This window comes from Parasteatoda tepidariorum, chromosome 11, assembly GCF_982258835.1.
Source record: "Parasteatoda tepidariorum strain Cologne lab strain chromosome 11, Ptep-v5.0, whole genome shotgun sequence".
Lineage (NCBI taxonomy): Eukaryota > Metazoa > Arthropoda > Arachnida > Araneae > Theridiidae > Parasteatoda > Parasteatoda tepidariorum.
In genome coordinates, this window is record NC_141765.1 from 79,023,381 (window position 1) to 79,039,194 (window position 15,814).

Consider the following 15,814-nt stretch of genomic DNA (forward strand, 5'->3'; position numbering starts at 1 on the left):
ATGGGGGAAATGGCCTTGAATTAATTTTTGAAGTCACTGCTTTACGTAATGATTTACTGCTTTCTCTAACAGTTATTTTAGAGAAAGCAGTAAAATCCCTTTCCCTTCTTGTTTGGAATTTCAAACGAAAAACTCAGTACAAATTAACAGATTTCATCAGTAGTAATTAAACTTATAAACGCATTTGGTATTGTATGTTTAAAATTACTTTTATAATAAATGCAGCTATAATTTTATACATAAATTTAGCATTTTTTTTCAGTTGAAAGTGTATGTAGCATGATAGTATAACACTGGATAGTGTTTTGCTCTCTTCTTGCCTTCCATGCAAATTTCTTTTGTGGTTAAGATTTATTAAATAAATAGTAGATACTAGTTCACAAGATAAAGGTGCATCAATTACTATTTTAATTATACCTAGAGTTTATGAATTTAAAATCTGTTTTGTGTTGTTTAAGTGTTTTAAACGGTGATTTTCTATTTAACGAATTTTTCACATAACGAACTTATTATCGGGATTTAGCGACTTCGTTAAATAGAGATCCGACTGTATTTTGATAATTTCTATATTTAAAAGACAGTTTCCTCGTTTGAAAGATGCGAAGACGAGTTTGCCCCGATATCTTGATCTTGTGTTTTTTTCTCCAAGCATTTTTTAATTTTTTTTTTTTTAATTTCATGAAACGAATTTTCGTCAATATTTAGATGAAAAGGAATATGCTTCTTTTAATGAAAAGCTATACTTAGATACGTGAGGTAGATATGAATAAGTAATTATAAAAAATGAAACGAATTTTCACGGAGGCCTGTAAGAAAATAAAAATTATTTAAAATCTCTGCCAAAAGTCGTTAAGGATAAAATTGCAAAGAAAAGAAGAAGCAGGAAAGGAAGAAAAACCTGGCGCTTGCAACTTTTGGAGAAAGTACTAATTTTGATTTAAAATATAAATTGGAAAGAATCCAATGGCTCTATCTTCAGATTAAACTCATTTATTGTTTTGAGTCGAATATAATGTTTTCTAAAATAGAACCATAGAAGGTGAGAAAAAAGTAAACAAGAAAATCTATTTCAAACTAGAACTTGTATCTGTTTTATGGTTTGAGTTACGTCACATACATAAACATCCGCAAGTTTTTAAAATGCTTTTCTGTTTATTTTGACGTCGGTGTGACATCATTTGCGAATATTATCTGTAGATTCTTTGCAAATATATATTAAAGAATTTTTCAATTATTTTATGAAACAATTATCTGGCTTTAAAACGTAAGAAACGTCTCAAAAGGTATAAACAACAACGTGAGTAGCACAGCAAATTCTAAATTCTATCGATATTTATGTTAGATGCACAAAATAATCATTGCTTTATCCAACATTCGTTTCTATCTTAATAAAATTAACCCTGGAATAATTTTTTCTATTGAATTATTGAACACTAGATTATCTTTAAAAATAAATTTATGAACAAAAACGATCAGTGTTGCACGTGTTACATTTTTGGACAATCCTATATTTCACTTGAAAGAAAATGGCATTTTGCATTAGAAATATTTTATAATAACATAAGAAAGTACTTAAATACTTGAAAAACTATGTTACTAATGGTTATATAACTTTAAAGTACTCACTTTATTTTATTTTTTGTTAAAATATTAGCGTTGCATTTATGAACATGTATCAAAACCCTAAATTGCTTTTTCTAAAAATCTTTTAAACAATAATATAACTTATCTATTTCAGTCATTTCTTAAGGATGATATTCAATAACCATCCTATTTAACACTAGAAAGACTGAGACTTAGTATATACCTATATTGCCCAAAAACAGTCAAAATGACTGCATTGTGAAAGAATAACTACTGTGCAATAAAATTTGTTGAAAATTAATTTTTAAAATTTTTTACATTATTTACAGTTGTATAACAAGTTATTAGTAAACATTAACAATTAAAAAAATTATATATTGTACAAAGAGTCACAAAATTCAAGGAAATTGTGTCATTATATGCATCATTGTTTTTCTAATTAAATTTAAAAAGCATTCAAAATGACATTCTTGGGCAAGCTAGTATTAAAATTTATATTATTAGTTTTATTTATAAATATCTAGAAACTATTTCAAAGGAATATATGTGTGTATTACATTGACTCTGTTAACAGAATGAAAGTCCAAAATTGACCCTTTTGAGGTGAAAAAAATAGTTTTCTAAGTATTTATAAAAATCTTTCGCAATAATTTATATTAATTTATATCATGAGTTATTACAAATGTACTCTAAGAAATGCTGTTATTATAAATGTATTCTAAAATTATAATAATAAAAAATTATAATAGCAAAAAATTATAATAAGAATTATAAATATACTCTAAAATTTTTCTCGAAACTTGAGAACTTTTTTAAACCATTATATCATGTTCCAAATATGATATTATAGATATTAGGAGCGGAAGAAGGAGAACAAAAATTTAAATATTTTAATAAATTAGAATCCTTATTAAAAATTATTTAAATTAAAGAATATTATTCGGTTATGTAACAAAGAAGTTAATTGTTTTAGAAGAAAAGAAAGTTTACCGAAGTGCATGCATGTAAGTTAAATGTTAATTCATGTTCCACAATTACTCTAAAAACTTTCAAAGCTAGATTACTATTAGTGAATGGCAAAAAGTGTACCAATCACTAACCTTAAAAATATATTCATGCCAGTAAAGCTATCATAACCATAAAAATATAGGTGTGCCCGTAATTTTTTTCTCGAAAAATATGAGGCCATTGACTGCAAATTAACATTTTACTTGTTAAATTTATCTTCAGATCGAAGCTTGATATTGTTTGAGACGTAGTAAATTTGTTTATCTAATCTGGATGAACCGTGGAATAAGGCGAAGTAAGGCAATGTTGCCATGTGTGAGAATGTCGAGGAAGAGAGACGTCCTTCGGCCTCTACTAGGATCGTAGCCAGGACTTCTGTGTTCGAAGCCTGATTATGAAGTCACTATAGAAACGGGTGTACACACCTGATTTGAGGTGATAAATTCTACTGAATAAAGGCATCTATTAAAAATAAACTCTCTTCATTTTGATAAGGTCATTGCAATTTCGGGAACTGAACTTTGTTTTGCAAAGAAGGAAGCTGGTCGTAAAAATTTACAGTAGTTTTACAGAAATTTATTAGTGTGTAGAACAAGTTCACTGATTTCAAATTCATAAAATATATATTAAAATAATTAATAAAATAGTATATTAAACTAAAATATAACATTTCCTATATTTTAAAAACAAATTAGAATATATTTCCTTGCAGCTATATTGCTGGGTTTTTTTAAATCAAATTTTGTGTTAATATGATTTTGCGTATATTGCCCAAGTCAAAATTCTTGATTGTCCCATCAGACAATTTTGATGGTTTACCTTGGTTTCAGTGCATTTCCTCATGGTTCAACATCATTTGATGGTCACTATCATCCAACATTTTCCATTACGTGATCATGGTTTTTCATATGCCAACAAACTTCTATCATTCCATGATGGAAAATGCTACTTTAATGCTATGATATTTAAGTATCAAGAGAAGTTTGACTCTCATGAACCAACAATCCGTGAGGATCCGTGATGGTTCATGATGGTTCCAACTATACATTTCCGTGATGGTTTGTTGTTAGTTCTCAGGAATATACCATCTGAACAATTTGGGTTTTTTATGTTTGAACATCATAAATCAGTCTGAATTCCTGCATTGGGATGGTGGTTATTCATGATCATTCAAACATTTGATTTCTAAGATACTATCGTGGAAATTTGCGATGGCTCAGCATGAACAAATCATCTAAACAAGTTGCTATTTTTATCTTGGACCATCATAAATCAGTCCGAATTCCTACATTGAGGTGATGATTATTTATGTTGGCTACCATCAAAAAATATAATGATTCATGATAGAATTATTGATTGTTACCATCAAAATTATGTTGGTTCATCAATGGGAAACCATCAAAAATTTTGACCTGGGTGGATAAACTAAAGGTACCTTTAAATTTCGACATAAAAGATATGTCAGACATAAATCGATCATTCAAAGCTCTACATAATTAGAATTCTATTCATAATTAGAATAATTCTAATTTGATTCTATTCATAATTAAAATAATTCTAATTAGATTCTATTCATAATTAGAATAATTCTAATTAGATTCTATTCATAATTAGACTTCTCTTTATCTGCCAAACTTAATTTCTGAGAGTCATTCGATATTTTGCAAAATTCTAATTATTTAGTTAATAAACTTTCTAGTATCCAACCGTTTTGTAAAATTTGGAAGTATGTTGCAGCGTGAGGTTGCCGCCATATTCCCTTCTTATATCTTTTTTTTTATCTCGCTCCACCTCTGTCTCAATTGGTTTAATTGCATGGTCATTCAGTGTTTAGACACTGAGGAAGATTTATAAAACTGTGCCTCGAAGTATTCTTTATGGATATGTATACAGTTGCAATCTAAAATTAAAATTGTGGACTATTTAAATGAGATACCAGTCATCTTATAACAGATTCAGTTCTGTTCTATAGTTTTATGAATTCATATTATAAAATAAAAATATTGTTTTTAAAATGATTTTTTTTCTTTCTTTTGATATTGCTGTAATCTATCGATTAAGGTCATGACTTGAAATAAAAGTTAATTTACTATTAAGTAATTTTCAATTCTCCTAATACTCTCTCTAGCAATAAATTTATCTCAGTCGGGCTCAAAATGGGCTCAATATGGGTCCAATAAGAATACGCACCGAGGGACCAATATTGGGATACCTTGATTTTTTAATATTGGTTTCAGATTGACCTATATAGGGCCTACATTGGCCAAAATTGAACCTACATTATGTATACGAAATATCGGTAGAATTTGAAAATTCTATATAGGACTAATATTGGCTGTAAAATGGCTGTAAAATATCGGGTGATTCGAAAAATTCTATATAGGGCCAATATTGCAAAGGCCCTTTGAGTCTTTACTGAGCAAAGATTCATGACTATTGGTCCAATTAGGGCCCACGTTATTTTGCTGATAGGGCTCTTTGTATTGTCTGAATCATTCTTACACTTAAGCTTGAACTTGCTAATATTAATAATTTTTTTCATGAATTTAAATATTTCTGGTGATAATGGTATACATTTAAAATATACGATACATATCAAGATAGTAAATTATATTATAATTTTAGTTAATGAATTTCAAGTAACAAACGCTTACTTAACGTCATGATCTTCGTCGTCAGCCATATTCCTGTCCTGTAAAAAATAGATTTGATTAATGACTCAATTGATTATGTTTCCAACTAATAAATAATAGTGACATATTTTTCCAAAAATATAACATTTATGAACACGAATATAAACTGTATATTATTTCAAGCGTTTATCAATTATTTTTTTACTACCAATAAAATAAAGTTTATACAATGTGTACAAATTAAGTTATCGTGGCAGTGCTAGATTCTGGAATAGAATTTGTCTGCTCGGTTTCAAGTGTTTGTCCTAAATGGTGGCAGCATTCATTTCTTGATATTTGTTTTCACACACCTTTTGCGTATCATTATTCAAATTCTGGAGGAATATTACATTTTCTTTGTAGTTAACTACAGCTTCTTTATTACAATTGTCTTTTTTTTAAATATACGACTGCAAACTACTTTTGAAATGTAGTCACTACTTCGCCACTTTTAGAAGACAAACTTAACGGAAGAACTTCATCAATGTTCAAAATGATTTTCAATTAAAAATTGGCTTGGTTAAATAGTAGGTGATATTGAAAAAGTTTTAATTCATGTTTACATGAAATTGTTTTTTATTCTAAAGCACTTTTTACGAATTTGCTCTTTAAAGCACCGATTTTTCTGAGCATCAGACTTAGATCTTAACGCTCGGCCACAGAAACATTCTCATTGTGTACGTTAACGGGCCCGAGAAGGATTTGTACCAATCTGATTCGAACATTTTTTTTGCGTAGAAACGTTTTTTTTAAAAACTTAATTAACGTTAAAAGTAGAGGTAAAAACTTGTACATAAAATCTTAGGCCCCATTATAAAATTGTTCAGGAGAGTGTTTCTGGTGACAACGATTGCATCTGTGTGCTGTTATCTAGAAGTAGTGACATGAAAACTACTTACGTGGAAACAATACTAAGGAGCAATTTGGTTTAAAAACTTAGGCTTATACCTATAGAGTCCCTAAATATGATACACTGCAAATAATTCACTAAGAAACTCGCAGTTAATGAAAACACCGTGAAAACCAGTTATGCACGACTATTCGAAATATTTACCAGTATAAGTACTTTTTCCAATTCGAATTTATTTGAAATATTCGCGTGAGACTTAATTTACTTAATTTACTAAATGAAACATTATTTCTAAAATACTGATCAATTCAAAGGACAGTTAAATGTATAAAACAGATTTTTTCAATGAATCGAAATTGAAGGCATTTAATGATTTAATGAGGCCACCTAAAATTTGCTAATCAATAAATGCAGGCGATAGTTACGATACAAAATATACATTATCTACATATTTTCAAAGTTCCTTTGTACCTGCTTCATTCTTAGTTTTATTCAAAAAAAACTTTTATGTTTCAAAATCTCCGTAACCAATTTGGCTAGAATTTTCGAATTAGTCATTGTAATTTTAGACGTTAAATATTCCAAAAAATTTCAGGCTCTTTTTAGTTAAATAATTAAACAATAATAAATTATCAGTCATCATTTTCATAAATGTTTTTAAATAAATAAGTATTTTATAAATAAATACAAAAAATTATTTATTTTAATGATTTGGCAGATAGCGACTAAAAGAAGCCAGAAATTCGTTGAAAATGAGGAAATACATCCCGCGTTAATTAGCTAATATAAGATCCGTAAAGCAAGAACATTGATTTCATCAGAAATTCCGACTATGTAGTTTGAATTACTTCCTCTGACAACTATAGGTCAAATCCAAAGTACACTGGAGTAAGAAATCTCTAGAACCGATTTTAAAAACATTTGATCTGTGCATACATTGATAAAATACAAAACAAGTAATTATTCAGCAACTGTTATACAGAAGAGTGCGTAACATTGGTTGGAGTCGGAAGGTAAGAAACAGCAGTTGCACAATAAACAACAACAAAAATGGGTTAATAGGGTCCCCTCTTACAGACCTTGTAGCGTGATACCATACTTGAAATACATCATTTCCTGTGGCAGAATAGTCTTGTGGCAATTTCATACCTTCCAAATCCAATAAGTACTATGCACGAACATGCGTGTGTATTACAATTGTTGAATGATTATTTGTTTTGTATTGTATCAATGTACGTTATTTGTTTTGTATTGTATCAAATTTCATTAAAATCAGTCTCATAGTTGTAGAGATAATCGACCGAGTCTGCAAATTTTCTTTATTTCTTACATAAGAATGTGGAAATACTAGGGGAGAAGCTGTATTAACATTTGTGATTTCTGAAGTTTGCCTTTTCCTTGGAAGTTAACCCTAGCATTTATTGAGGGGGTCAAAATTATTGCTATTTAGTTCCTTTTTTCGCCGACCAGGTGGCCGAGTGGTTAGCGTGTTTGACTGCGGAGGCATTGGCCCTGAGTTCGAATCCTGCTCAGAGCATGAATGTTTCTTTCTCTCTCGGTGTTCTATGTCCTTTCCTCTTTGTGTGAATGTGACCCGAGCTATAAACGGGTTTGTGGTTGTGTGGCGTGGGCGACGCTGCTCCACCACCGTGGTTTCGCCACAGGTGCCCATTGGGTAACGAGAAGAGAGTAGCAGTTCTGGCATTTCTGTGGCCAATGGGACAAACCCCAAGTCCCCGCCATTTAAAAAAAATAAACAAGTTCCCCTTTTCTGTTCAATCTAATGACTCCAAAATCTAATTGCTCAAAAATTAAAAGGGATATTTGAACTATACAATTTTTGATTATTTCCTTGCCTGAAATAGCTATCTAGACAAATGATTTTCTGTGTAATTTTTATCTTTATTTGAATGAAATCGATGTATACAAGACTATTTGTTCAAAAGTTATTAAAGTTTTATGCCTAAAAAGTTCACTATTGTACTTCTTACCTTTTACAATGCTATACAAGTGAGCGAAGTATACAAGCCTATGTATTTTATAACTTATAACTTATCTGAACTTATTTACAATGCTATACAAGTATAAGATCCAACGTAATTTTTACGTTGAATCAAATGAAATCAGGTCCAATTGTTTAGAAGAGTTTCACGACTAAGAAATATAATTTTCAATGATACTTTTTAACTTTCACAGCTATTAGTTCTATTGTTAATTTTCGATTCTAGCGATTTTAACTTAAATAAATAAGTAAGAAACAATGGCTGACAAACGGTGTACAAAATGTTTTTAAAGACCTCTTCAAACTCTATTCAATTGATCTCATACAATTTAACGTAATACATAGGAATGAATACTTTGCTTGTCAATATGCCAGAGTATATTAAAAGCTTCTATTGACGTCATCTTGATTATAGTGTAAAAAGAGATGTGTTCTCTTCTGTGCCAATTTTTTCAGCATGAAAAAGAATGCAGCAGAGTCTTTATAATTTGCATTCTCTAAAAATGCGGCTTAATCAACAGTCAAATTATTAGATGTGTAAAATCTTAGTTATCTAAACAGCTTTATTGTTTTTAAGTGGCATTTGCATTTAATTACGTCCGGTTAACATTGTAATGCAAGACGTTAAAAATTAATACAAATGGGAAGTATATAAAAAACCCATTACATATATGTTTATATATAAAATTATTGCATACATGCTCGTGCAAAACATGTCATTATTAAAACACTACAGCGAGTCTAATAATTTGGTCTAATTATTATAATATACTAATATAATATAATATTCTATATTTATATAATATATCGTCTAATTTAACCAATTAATACACGAATGTAAACAAGTGCAAACACAATAAAGCTGTGTAGTATGACCTGATAATTAAGAGAATCTTATAGTGCGTCTAATAATTTGGCCAGAGACTAATATGTATACAATTAAGGTAGATTTTGTTCTTATTTGAACTAAAATTGTCCTTTTAAGTGAAATGTGACAATAGATAAGCAAGTTTTCAGAAATTCAGAATTCCTGCTTTTCAAATTACTTATTTTTCAAAATTTCAGTTAGTTAAGGAATATTATTTTAAATTTTTGAAAGTCATGAATTTTCTTTTCTTTATTTATCCATAGATTGATAGTTCAGTAAGTTTAGAAATGATTTTTCTGTTTCTCCTCTGAATAATATTTTAGATTTATTTTTTAAATCTAAAAGGAATCTTCAGGTGCTGTGATAATTTCCTAAATCTGTTGTGTTGAAAGATTTATACTTCTCAATAAATTCAAGTTGGCAAACTTCATGACCCAAAATAAAACTTTTGCAATGCTTCTTATTAGGAAATGGGAACTAACCTTTTTGTGCACACACTTCATGCCCCACTGTACACCAAACGCACGAAGGAAATTATTTCATTTTTGTTTCAACAGTCGAAACAACTTTTTTAAAACATTTGTCCAATAACTTTGGTTTTGATCACTGCGTCCTTTTACTCATATATCATTTTCAACATATGTAATACCTACCATTCGTGGTAGGTAATCGATTGATTGAATTGATTAAAAGTGATTTTCTCAGGAACTATTCGATCGAAGTCACTCAAATTGTGTATTCCGTGTAAAATTGCATTCTTTAAAATGACGCGAAGAACTTTATATCTTACAGTTCATAATTTATTCTAATTAATGACTATAATAATAAAAGTAATAAATATTTACTTGAAATTTTTTTTTTGCATAGAATCATCTTTAAATCTTATGCAAAAATTCATTTATATGAGATCTAAGGAAAAAAGTAAATTTTAGATTAAAGAGCGCTACAACTATATCTTTGGAGTCCGTTGAGAGAAAGTGCGTTTTTGTACCCACACTAATTAATTAGCATATCTTATTTGGAACCATTAAGTGAACATTCTTTTCATTTAAAATAGTCCGTTTTTTTCCTTTCTTTCAACTTGCATAAAAAGCTTATATACAAACAAATGACTAACTATGTAAAGACTAACTTAGAGGACTTCACTTATTTTTTATATTTCTTCAATCTTAGGTTGGTTATTACGACAAAAGGTATTTTTGAAATGTTTTTTACCATTCCATTCAAAAAACTATGCTGCAATGTATAGTTATTTGGGTGTTCATATTACAGTCACCAGTATTGCATCATACATGTGTTTGCCAACAAACGTGTAACACTTTAATCACCTCTCAAAATAACAGACGCTTAATTCTTTTGATAGTTGCACTCACTTCTTATGCAATACACTTTTCTATTTAAAATTAACACTAGAAAAACATTTTTCATTCATTTTTAAGATTGTCCTAAATAATAAATTTTTTGTGAAGCGTTTCAAACTTTGCGTAAAATAATCCTATAGTTCACGTTCAAGAAAAAGGCTTTAAGTTGCAGTTATATTTCATAAAAATATCAAAAAATTCTTAAATACGTGAAAAAAAATTATTTTAAGGATAAAAAAAACAAAACTTTACTCTATTTTTTGCTAACGAGGTTTCGTAAGTTACTTTTTTAAGCATGCATCCAAAAACTAAATTGCTTCTTCGAAAAATATAATACATATATATAATTTATATATATTACTGCCATATTTTATAAAGCAACCGTCCAATTTAAAAATTTCTTTTTACTTGTAAACACAATTGTTTTGGCTGTGTCAAGATCATGAACAACCAAAATGTGCCCTTTTGTTTGGAAAAAAATAATTTGTAAACAAAATTTACTTCAAAATTTTCACAGTGTATTAAATTTTAACTTAATTATAGTCAGAGTTTATCAGGATGAGATTATCCATTATCCTCGTGACATTCTCGATCAGTTTTGGATAACCCCCACAGCTGCGTGTGAGGATGGTGCAAGACTTGAAGGGTCAAGTAGAGATTTTAAGAAATATTCTTTCTCGTTTCCTCTTCTTTTACACTTTTCGAAACATCACTCTATCTCGAATGGATTTTAATTTTGAAATACATTGGTTATGTACAAGAAATATTTTGAACATTGACATTAAATCTATTTTGAAAAAGAAAGGTAAATGAAAGATAAGAAATTTCTTTTTGTAAACATTGACATTTTAGCGCATTTTAGGCCAAGCATAGAAATTATCGAATAATTTTCATTGAAATGCATTCATTAAAACACAAAAAAAAGTTACGTAAATAATATTTTATTTAAGAAATAAAATGGTAGCACCATTGTTCAAATGAATGGACAAACCATTTAGTTTAACATTAGTTTTTTATACATATAAAGTTTGTTTTTTATTTTATTCAACTTTTATCCGTCATAAAAACATATGATTAATCTCAAATGGATAAATTATACATTTTCAAAAAGTCAAATTTGTCAATAATCGTCTCAAATTAAGACACTAGCGTTGTTAAAAAATTTGTCAACAGAAAGTGCTTACTATAATTGAATTACTAATATTTTAAAGATCTCTTCAGAACCCTTAACAGTAGCAGAAAAATAAAATTAGTGAAAAATATGCGTCGCAGTGTTAATAAAAAATATTTATTTAAGTGGTGCATTTACGGACGTTTGGCCGAAAATGGGTGAAGCATTTATTTTTATGACTACTGTGCAACGGTCATCTTTTTAATATTTATTATAGTAAAAAAATTACGATTTGATTTTTATTAGATTATTATTATTGCGCATATCATAAATATTTTCAGAAATACTGTATATTATAGAAAAAAAATTCTTTTTATCTCTAACTTAACTTATATGTCATGTTTTATATCAGAAACACTAATGCTTATATTCTTGGAATATCTGTAATAGTTTTGTGATTATGCATGAACTATGATGCAGATTACAATTTTTACAAAAATTAGCTCAAACGTTATGAAATGAAAAAGTACACTCGGTTTGATGTTAGTCGGTGTTAGGCTCCCAACTTTTGTCCTATTATAATTTAATTAAATGGAGTCACTATTTCGTGCAACCTTCTCTTACCTTAAGTAAATAGGCGTGTGTGTAAATTATCTTTTTTTTCTGTTTTACAAATATTTGCCACCTAATATGTCAAAGCAAAATTCTTGTTTTGTGTCCCGATATGCATGTCGTGCTTCGGCTCATACTCTGGTAGATTAGATACGAGAAAAAAATAATTTAACCCTTAAAATATTAGTCCCTGCACCAAAACTCCAATTTTCTCCGTGTTATTTAAAGAACTAGTAGTGTACAGCTACTGTAAAATTTTGCCTCAATTATTTTTTAGGGATGGAAAAACTGTTTTAATTGGAATTTGTATAGAACTCTATATAAGAAAATTGTGCATAATTAGTAAAAGATACGGAGAATAAAAGCGAACAGAAATTATTAACACTAGACTAACTTAGTATATACCTATATTTCCCAAAAGCAGTCAAAATGACTGCATTGTGAAAGAATAACTAATGTATAAAGAAATTTGCTTAATTAGTTTTTATTATTTTTTATATTTTTTACAGTTATGTAGCAAGTTATAAGTAAATATTAATAATAAAAAAAATTACTTCACTTGGAAAAAAATAATTTATGCATTATTGTTTGTACATTTTTTGTAAATGAAAAAGCAGTCAAAATTACTTCCTTGGGCAATCTAGTGTTAAACATTCTGTGCAGTAAAAAAATGCTTGAAAAATAAAGAATATTAAAGATGGAAAATACAAGATCTTCAAAAAATGATATTTAATCACGGATGTAGTCTAATATCCTCTGGGATTTTTAAGCAAAATGTTCAACATACCCAAATGTTTAGTATCGTTTTCCTTTTATTTGATCTTATTACTTGGAAACACAATAAAAAAAAAAGTTTTTTGAAAAATAAGCGAGCCACTTTTTTTGTAATCTTAGCAAATTTTAATTTCAGATTACTGCTTTGAAATTTTAACAAGACTTTGCTTTAACAAAAGAAGCAAACATTTAAATAAACATTTTTAAGAAATAGGCATTGAAATGATTAAATAAATATGAAGGTACATACCGTGTAAGAAGGAAGGGAAAACTTTGACCCAGCAGTTGAAGTCTCTAGAAAGACTGACCGTTGAGGAGGAAAGAGAAGTTATATTTAACCACCCCTTTTATTTATTTCATTTCACTGACTCCCAAGAAAGGAAGTGACTGCTCTTTTAAATTTATCATCACTTTCAAATCTTTTTTCTCTATTAAAATCATTTTATAAAGTGTTTGCATTTCGGAAAAACTACATTTTCATTTCATTTTTCAACATTAGCCGATAAGTTTTTAACATATTATCACATTTGTTTGATTAGCAAAATTTAAAACTAAAAATTCAACATACATTTCCAGGCCAAATTAGTAGGCGAAACATAAGATTCTATGTAAAATCTTAATTACCAGGTGATACTATACAGCTTTATTCTTTTGACATTGCCAGTTTGCACTTATTCGTGTATCAGTTGGTTAACATTGTAATACAATTCGTTCAAAATAAATACAAATAGGAAGTATATAAAAATCTCCCGAATACATATATGCTTAAATATAAAAGTATTGCTTATAAACTCGTGGAAAACATGTAATTATTAAAAAACTTCAGTGAGTCTCATAATTTGATCTAATTATTACAATATAATAATATAATATCTGATGTAATGAATATTCTATATTTAGATAATATGTCGTCTAGTTTATCCATTCGTCGGATTTATATTATATATCGCCTAATTTAATCAACTGATACACGAACGTAAACAAGTGCAAACCGGTTCAGTCCCGTAAAAATAATTAAGCTGTATAGTATTACCTGATAATTAAGATTTTGCAAAGAATCTTATAGTGCGTCTAATAATTTAGGCAAGGACAGTAGTTAAAAATGAATATTTATAAAAGTTTTTGTAACTTGTATTAATTCTTTTTTCTTAGTTATAAATTTTATTTCAAAATATTATGCGCTTTTCTGGCATCTATTACTTAATTAGTAAATATAATTAAAATCACGTTCTGAGAGCATTTCATTTTATAAAGTAGCTGAAACCAGAATGCTTGTTTTTAGGAAAAAAGTTAAAATTTACAAATGCACTTTAAGCTAAATTGATAACTATATATTCATTTTATTTTTGCTGAATCTACATATGATATTTTTGCTAAACATTTGCCAATTTTTTTTTTTTAATTTACTGAAAGATTTGAAGATATTATCATATTTGTTTGATTAACAAAATTTAAAATTAAGAATTCAACATAGTTTGAAATGAATACTTGTAAAAGATTTTGCAACTTAAAATATTTCTTTGTTATAAAATTGTTTATTTTAAAGTATTCTACGCTTTTCTGACATCTATTGAAGATAGATTTGCCTTATTGAATGCGTGATAATCATTGACATGGAATGATAATAAGCATTCTATAAATTTTATTAATTCTTAAACTGTTTTCATTTGAATTCCTCTTTACTTCTCATTTTATTATTTTTTTTCTCACCCTTCAATTTCTCATAAACGCTATAACTTTGCACTTTTTGTTCGTTTTTTATATTGCTTCAAACCTTAAGAAAATAGAAAATTCTAATTATTCAAACAAAAAACAAAAGAAACAATTATTTTAAACAAACTTTGATTTATCATTGTTGTGATATTGCAACGATTCCGTTCTTTGATTTTAAAAAGCGGCTAATTTTATAATTTTATTATTGGCTGTAATTGTAAAAGTTAGTAGATATAAAAACAAATTCATTTTTCATTCATTACTGTATTTTATAAAAAAACCAAACATAACATCTAACAATTTTAGATGTAAACTTGATTTTGAAAGAAATCAAAATGGAAATATTTGTTTCAAAGTAAAATTTGTTTTAAATATTTTACATAAAAGCAGTACGGTTCATCCTGTAGACTTACATTTCAGAAATGTTATCAAAACTTGTTAACAAATTTTGTTAATAAAATTATTGAATGTAAACTAGATTTTGAAGGAAATCAAAATAGTGATATTTGTGTCAAAGTAAAATTTGCTTTAACTATATTACACGAAAGCAGTAGAGGGTATGACGGTTCATCCTGTAGATTTACATTACAGAAATGTTATCAAAACTTTTGTTAATAAAATTGTTTAATGTGAACTAGATTTTGAAAGAAATCAAAATGGAGATATTTGTATCAAAGTAAATTTTTTTTAAATTATATTACACGAAAGCAGTAGAGGGTATGACGGTTCATCCTGTAGACTTACATTTCAGAAATGTTATCAAAACTTCTGCTAATAAAATTGTTTAATGTGAACTAGATTTTGAAAGAAATCAAAATGGAGATATTTGTATCAAAGTAAAATTTTTTAAATTATATTACACGAAAGCAGTAGAGGGTATGACGGTTCATCCTGTAGACTTACATTTCAGAAATGTTATCAAAACTTCTGCTAATAAAATTGTTTAATGTGAACTAGATTTTGAAAGAAATCAAAATGGAGATATTTGTATCAAAGTAAAATTTTTTAAATTATATTACACGAAAGCAGTAGAGGGTATGACGGTTCATCCTGTAGACTTACATTTCAGAAATGTTATCAAAACTTTTGTTAATAAAATTATTGAATGTGAACTAGATTTTGAAAGAAATCAAAATAGAGATATTTGTATCAAAGTAAAATTCAGTTTAACTATATTAAATGCAAGCATTATGATGGTTGATACCGTAGACTTGTATTTCAAAAATGTTAACAAAACTTTTGTTAATAAAATGAAAGTT

At 28.0% G+C, this 15,814-nt stretch overlaps 1 protein-coding gene across 2 annotated transcripts in view; it reads right to left on the reverse strand.

The window, feature by feature from the left end:
* Window positions 1-13,212, reverse strand: part of LOC107436183 (troponin T) — an 81,810-nt gene extending 68,598 nt beyond the window's left edge. The window contains exons 1-2 of one of the 2 annotated variants that reach the window (XM_071187413.2): window positions 13,093-13,212; window positions 5,247-5,284 (exon numbers count right to left, since the gene is read on the reverse strand). Coding sequence is in view for 1 of the 2 variants with exons in the window: in XM_087155473.1 (XP_087011599.1) it covers window positions 5,247-5,275 (29 nt within the window). In the remaining variant the exon portion in view is untranslated. The remainder of the gene's footprint in view (window positions 1-5,246; window positions 5,285-13,092) is intronic. The other variant, XM_087155473.1, reaches the window with a different exon arrangement.
* Between the last annotated feature and the right edge of the window lie 2,602 nt (window positions 13,213-15,814).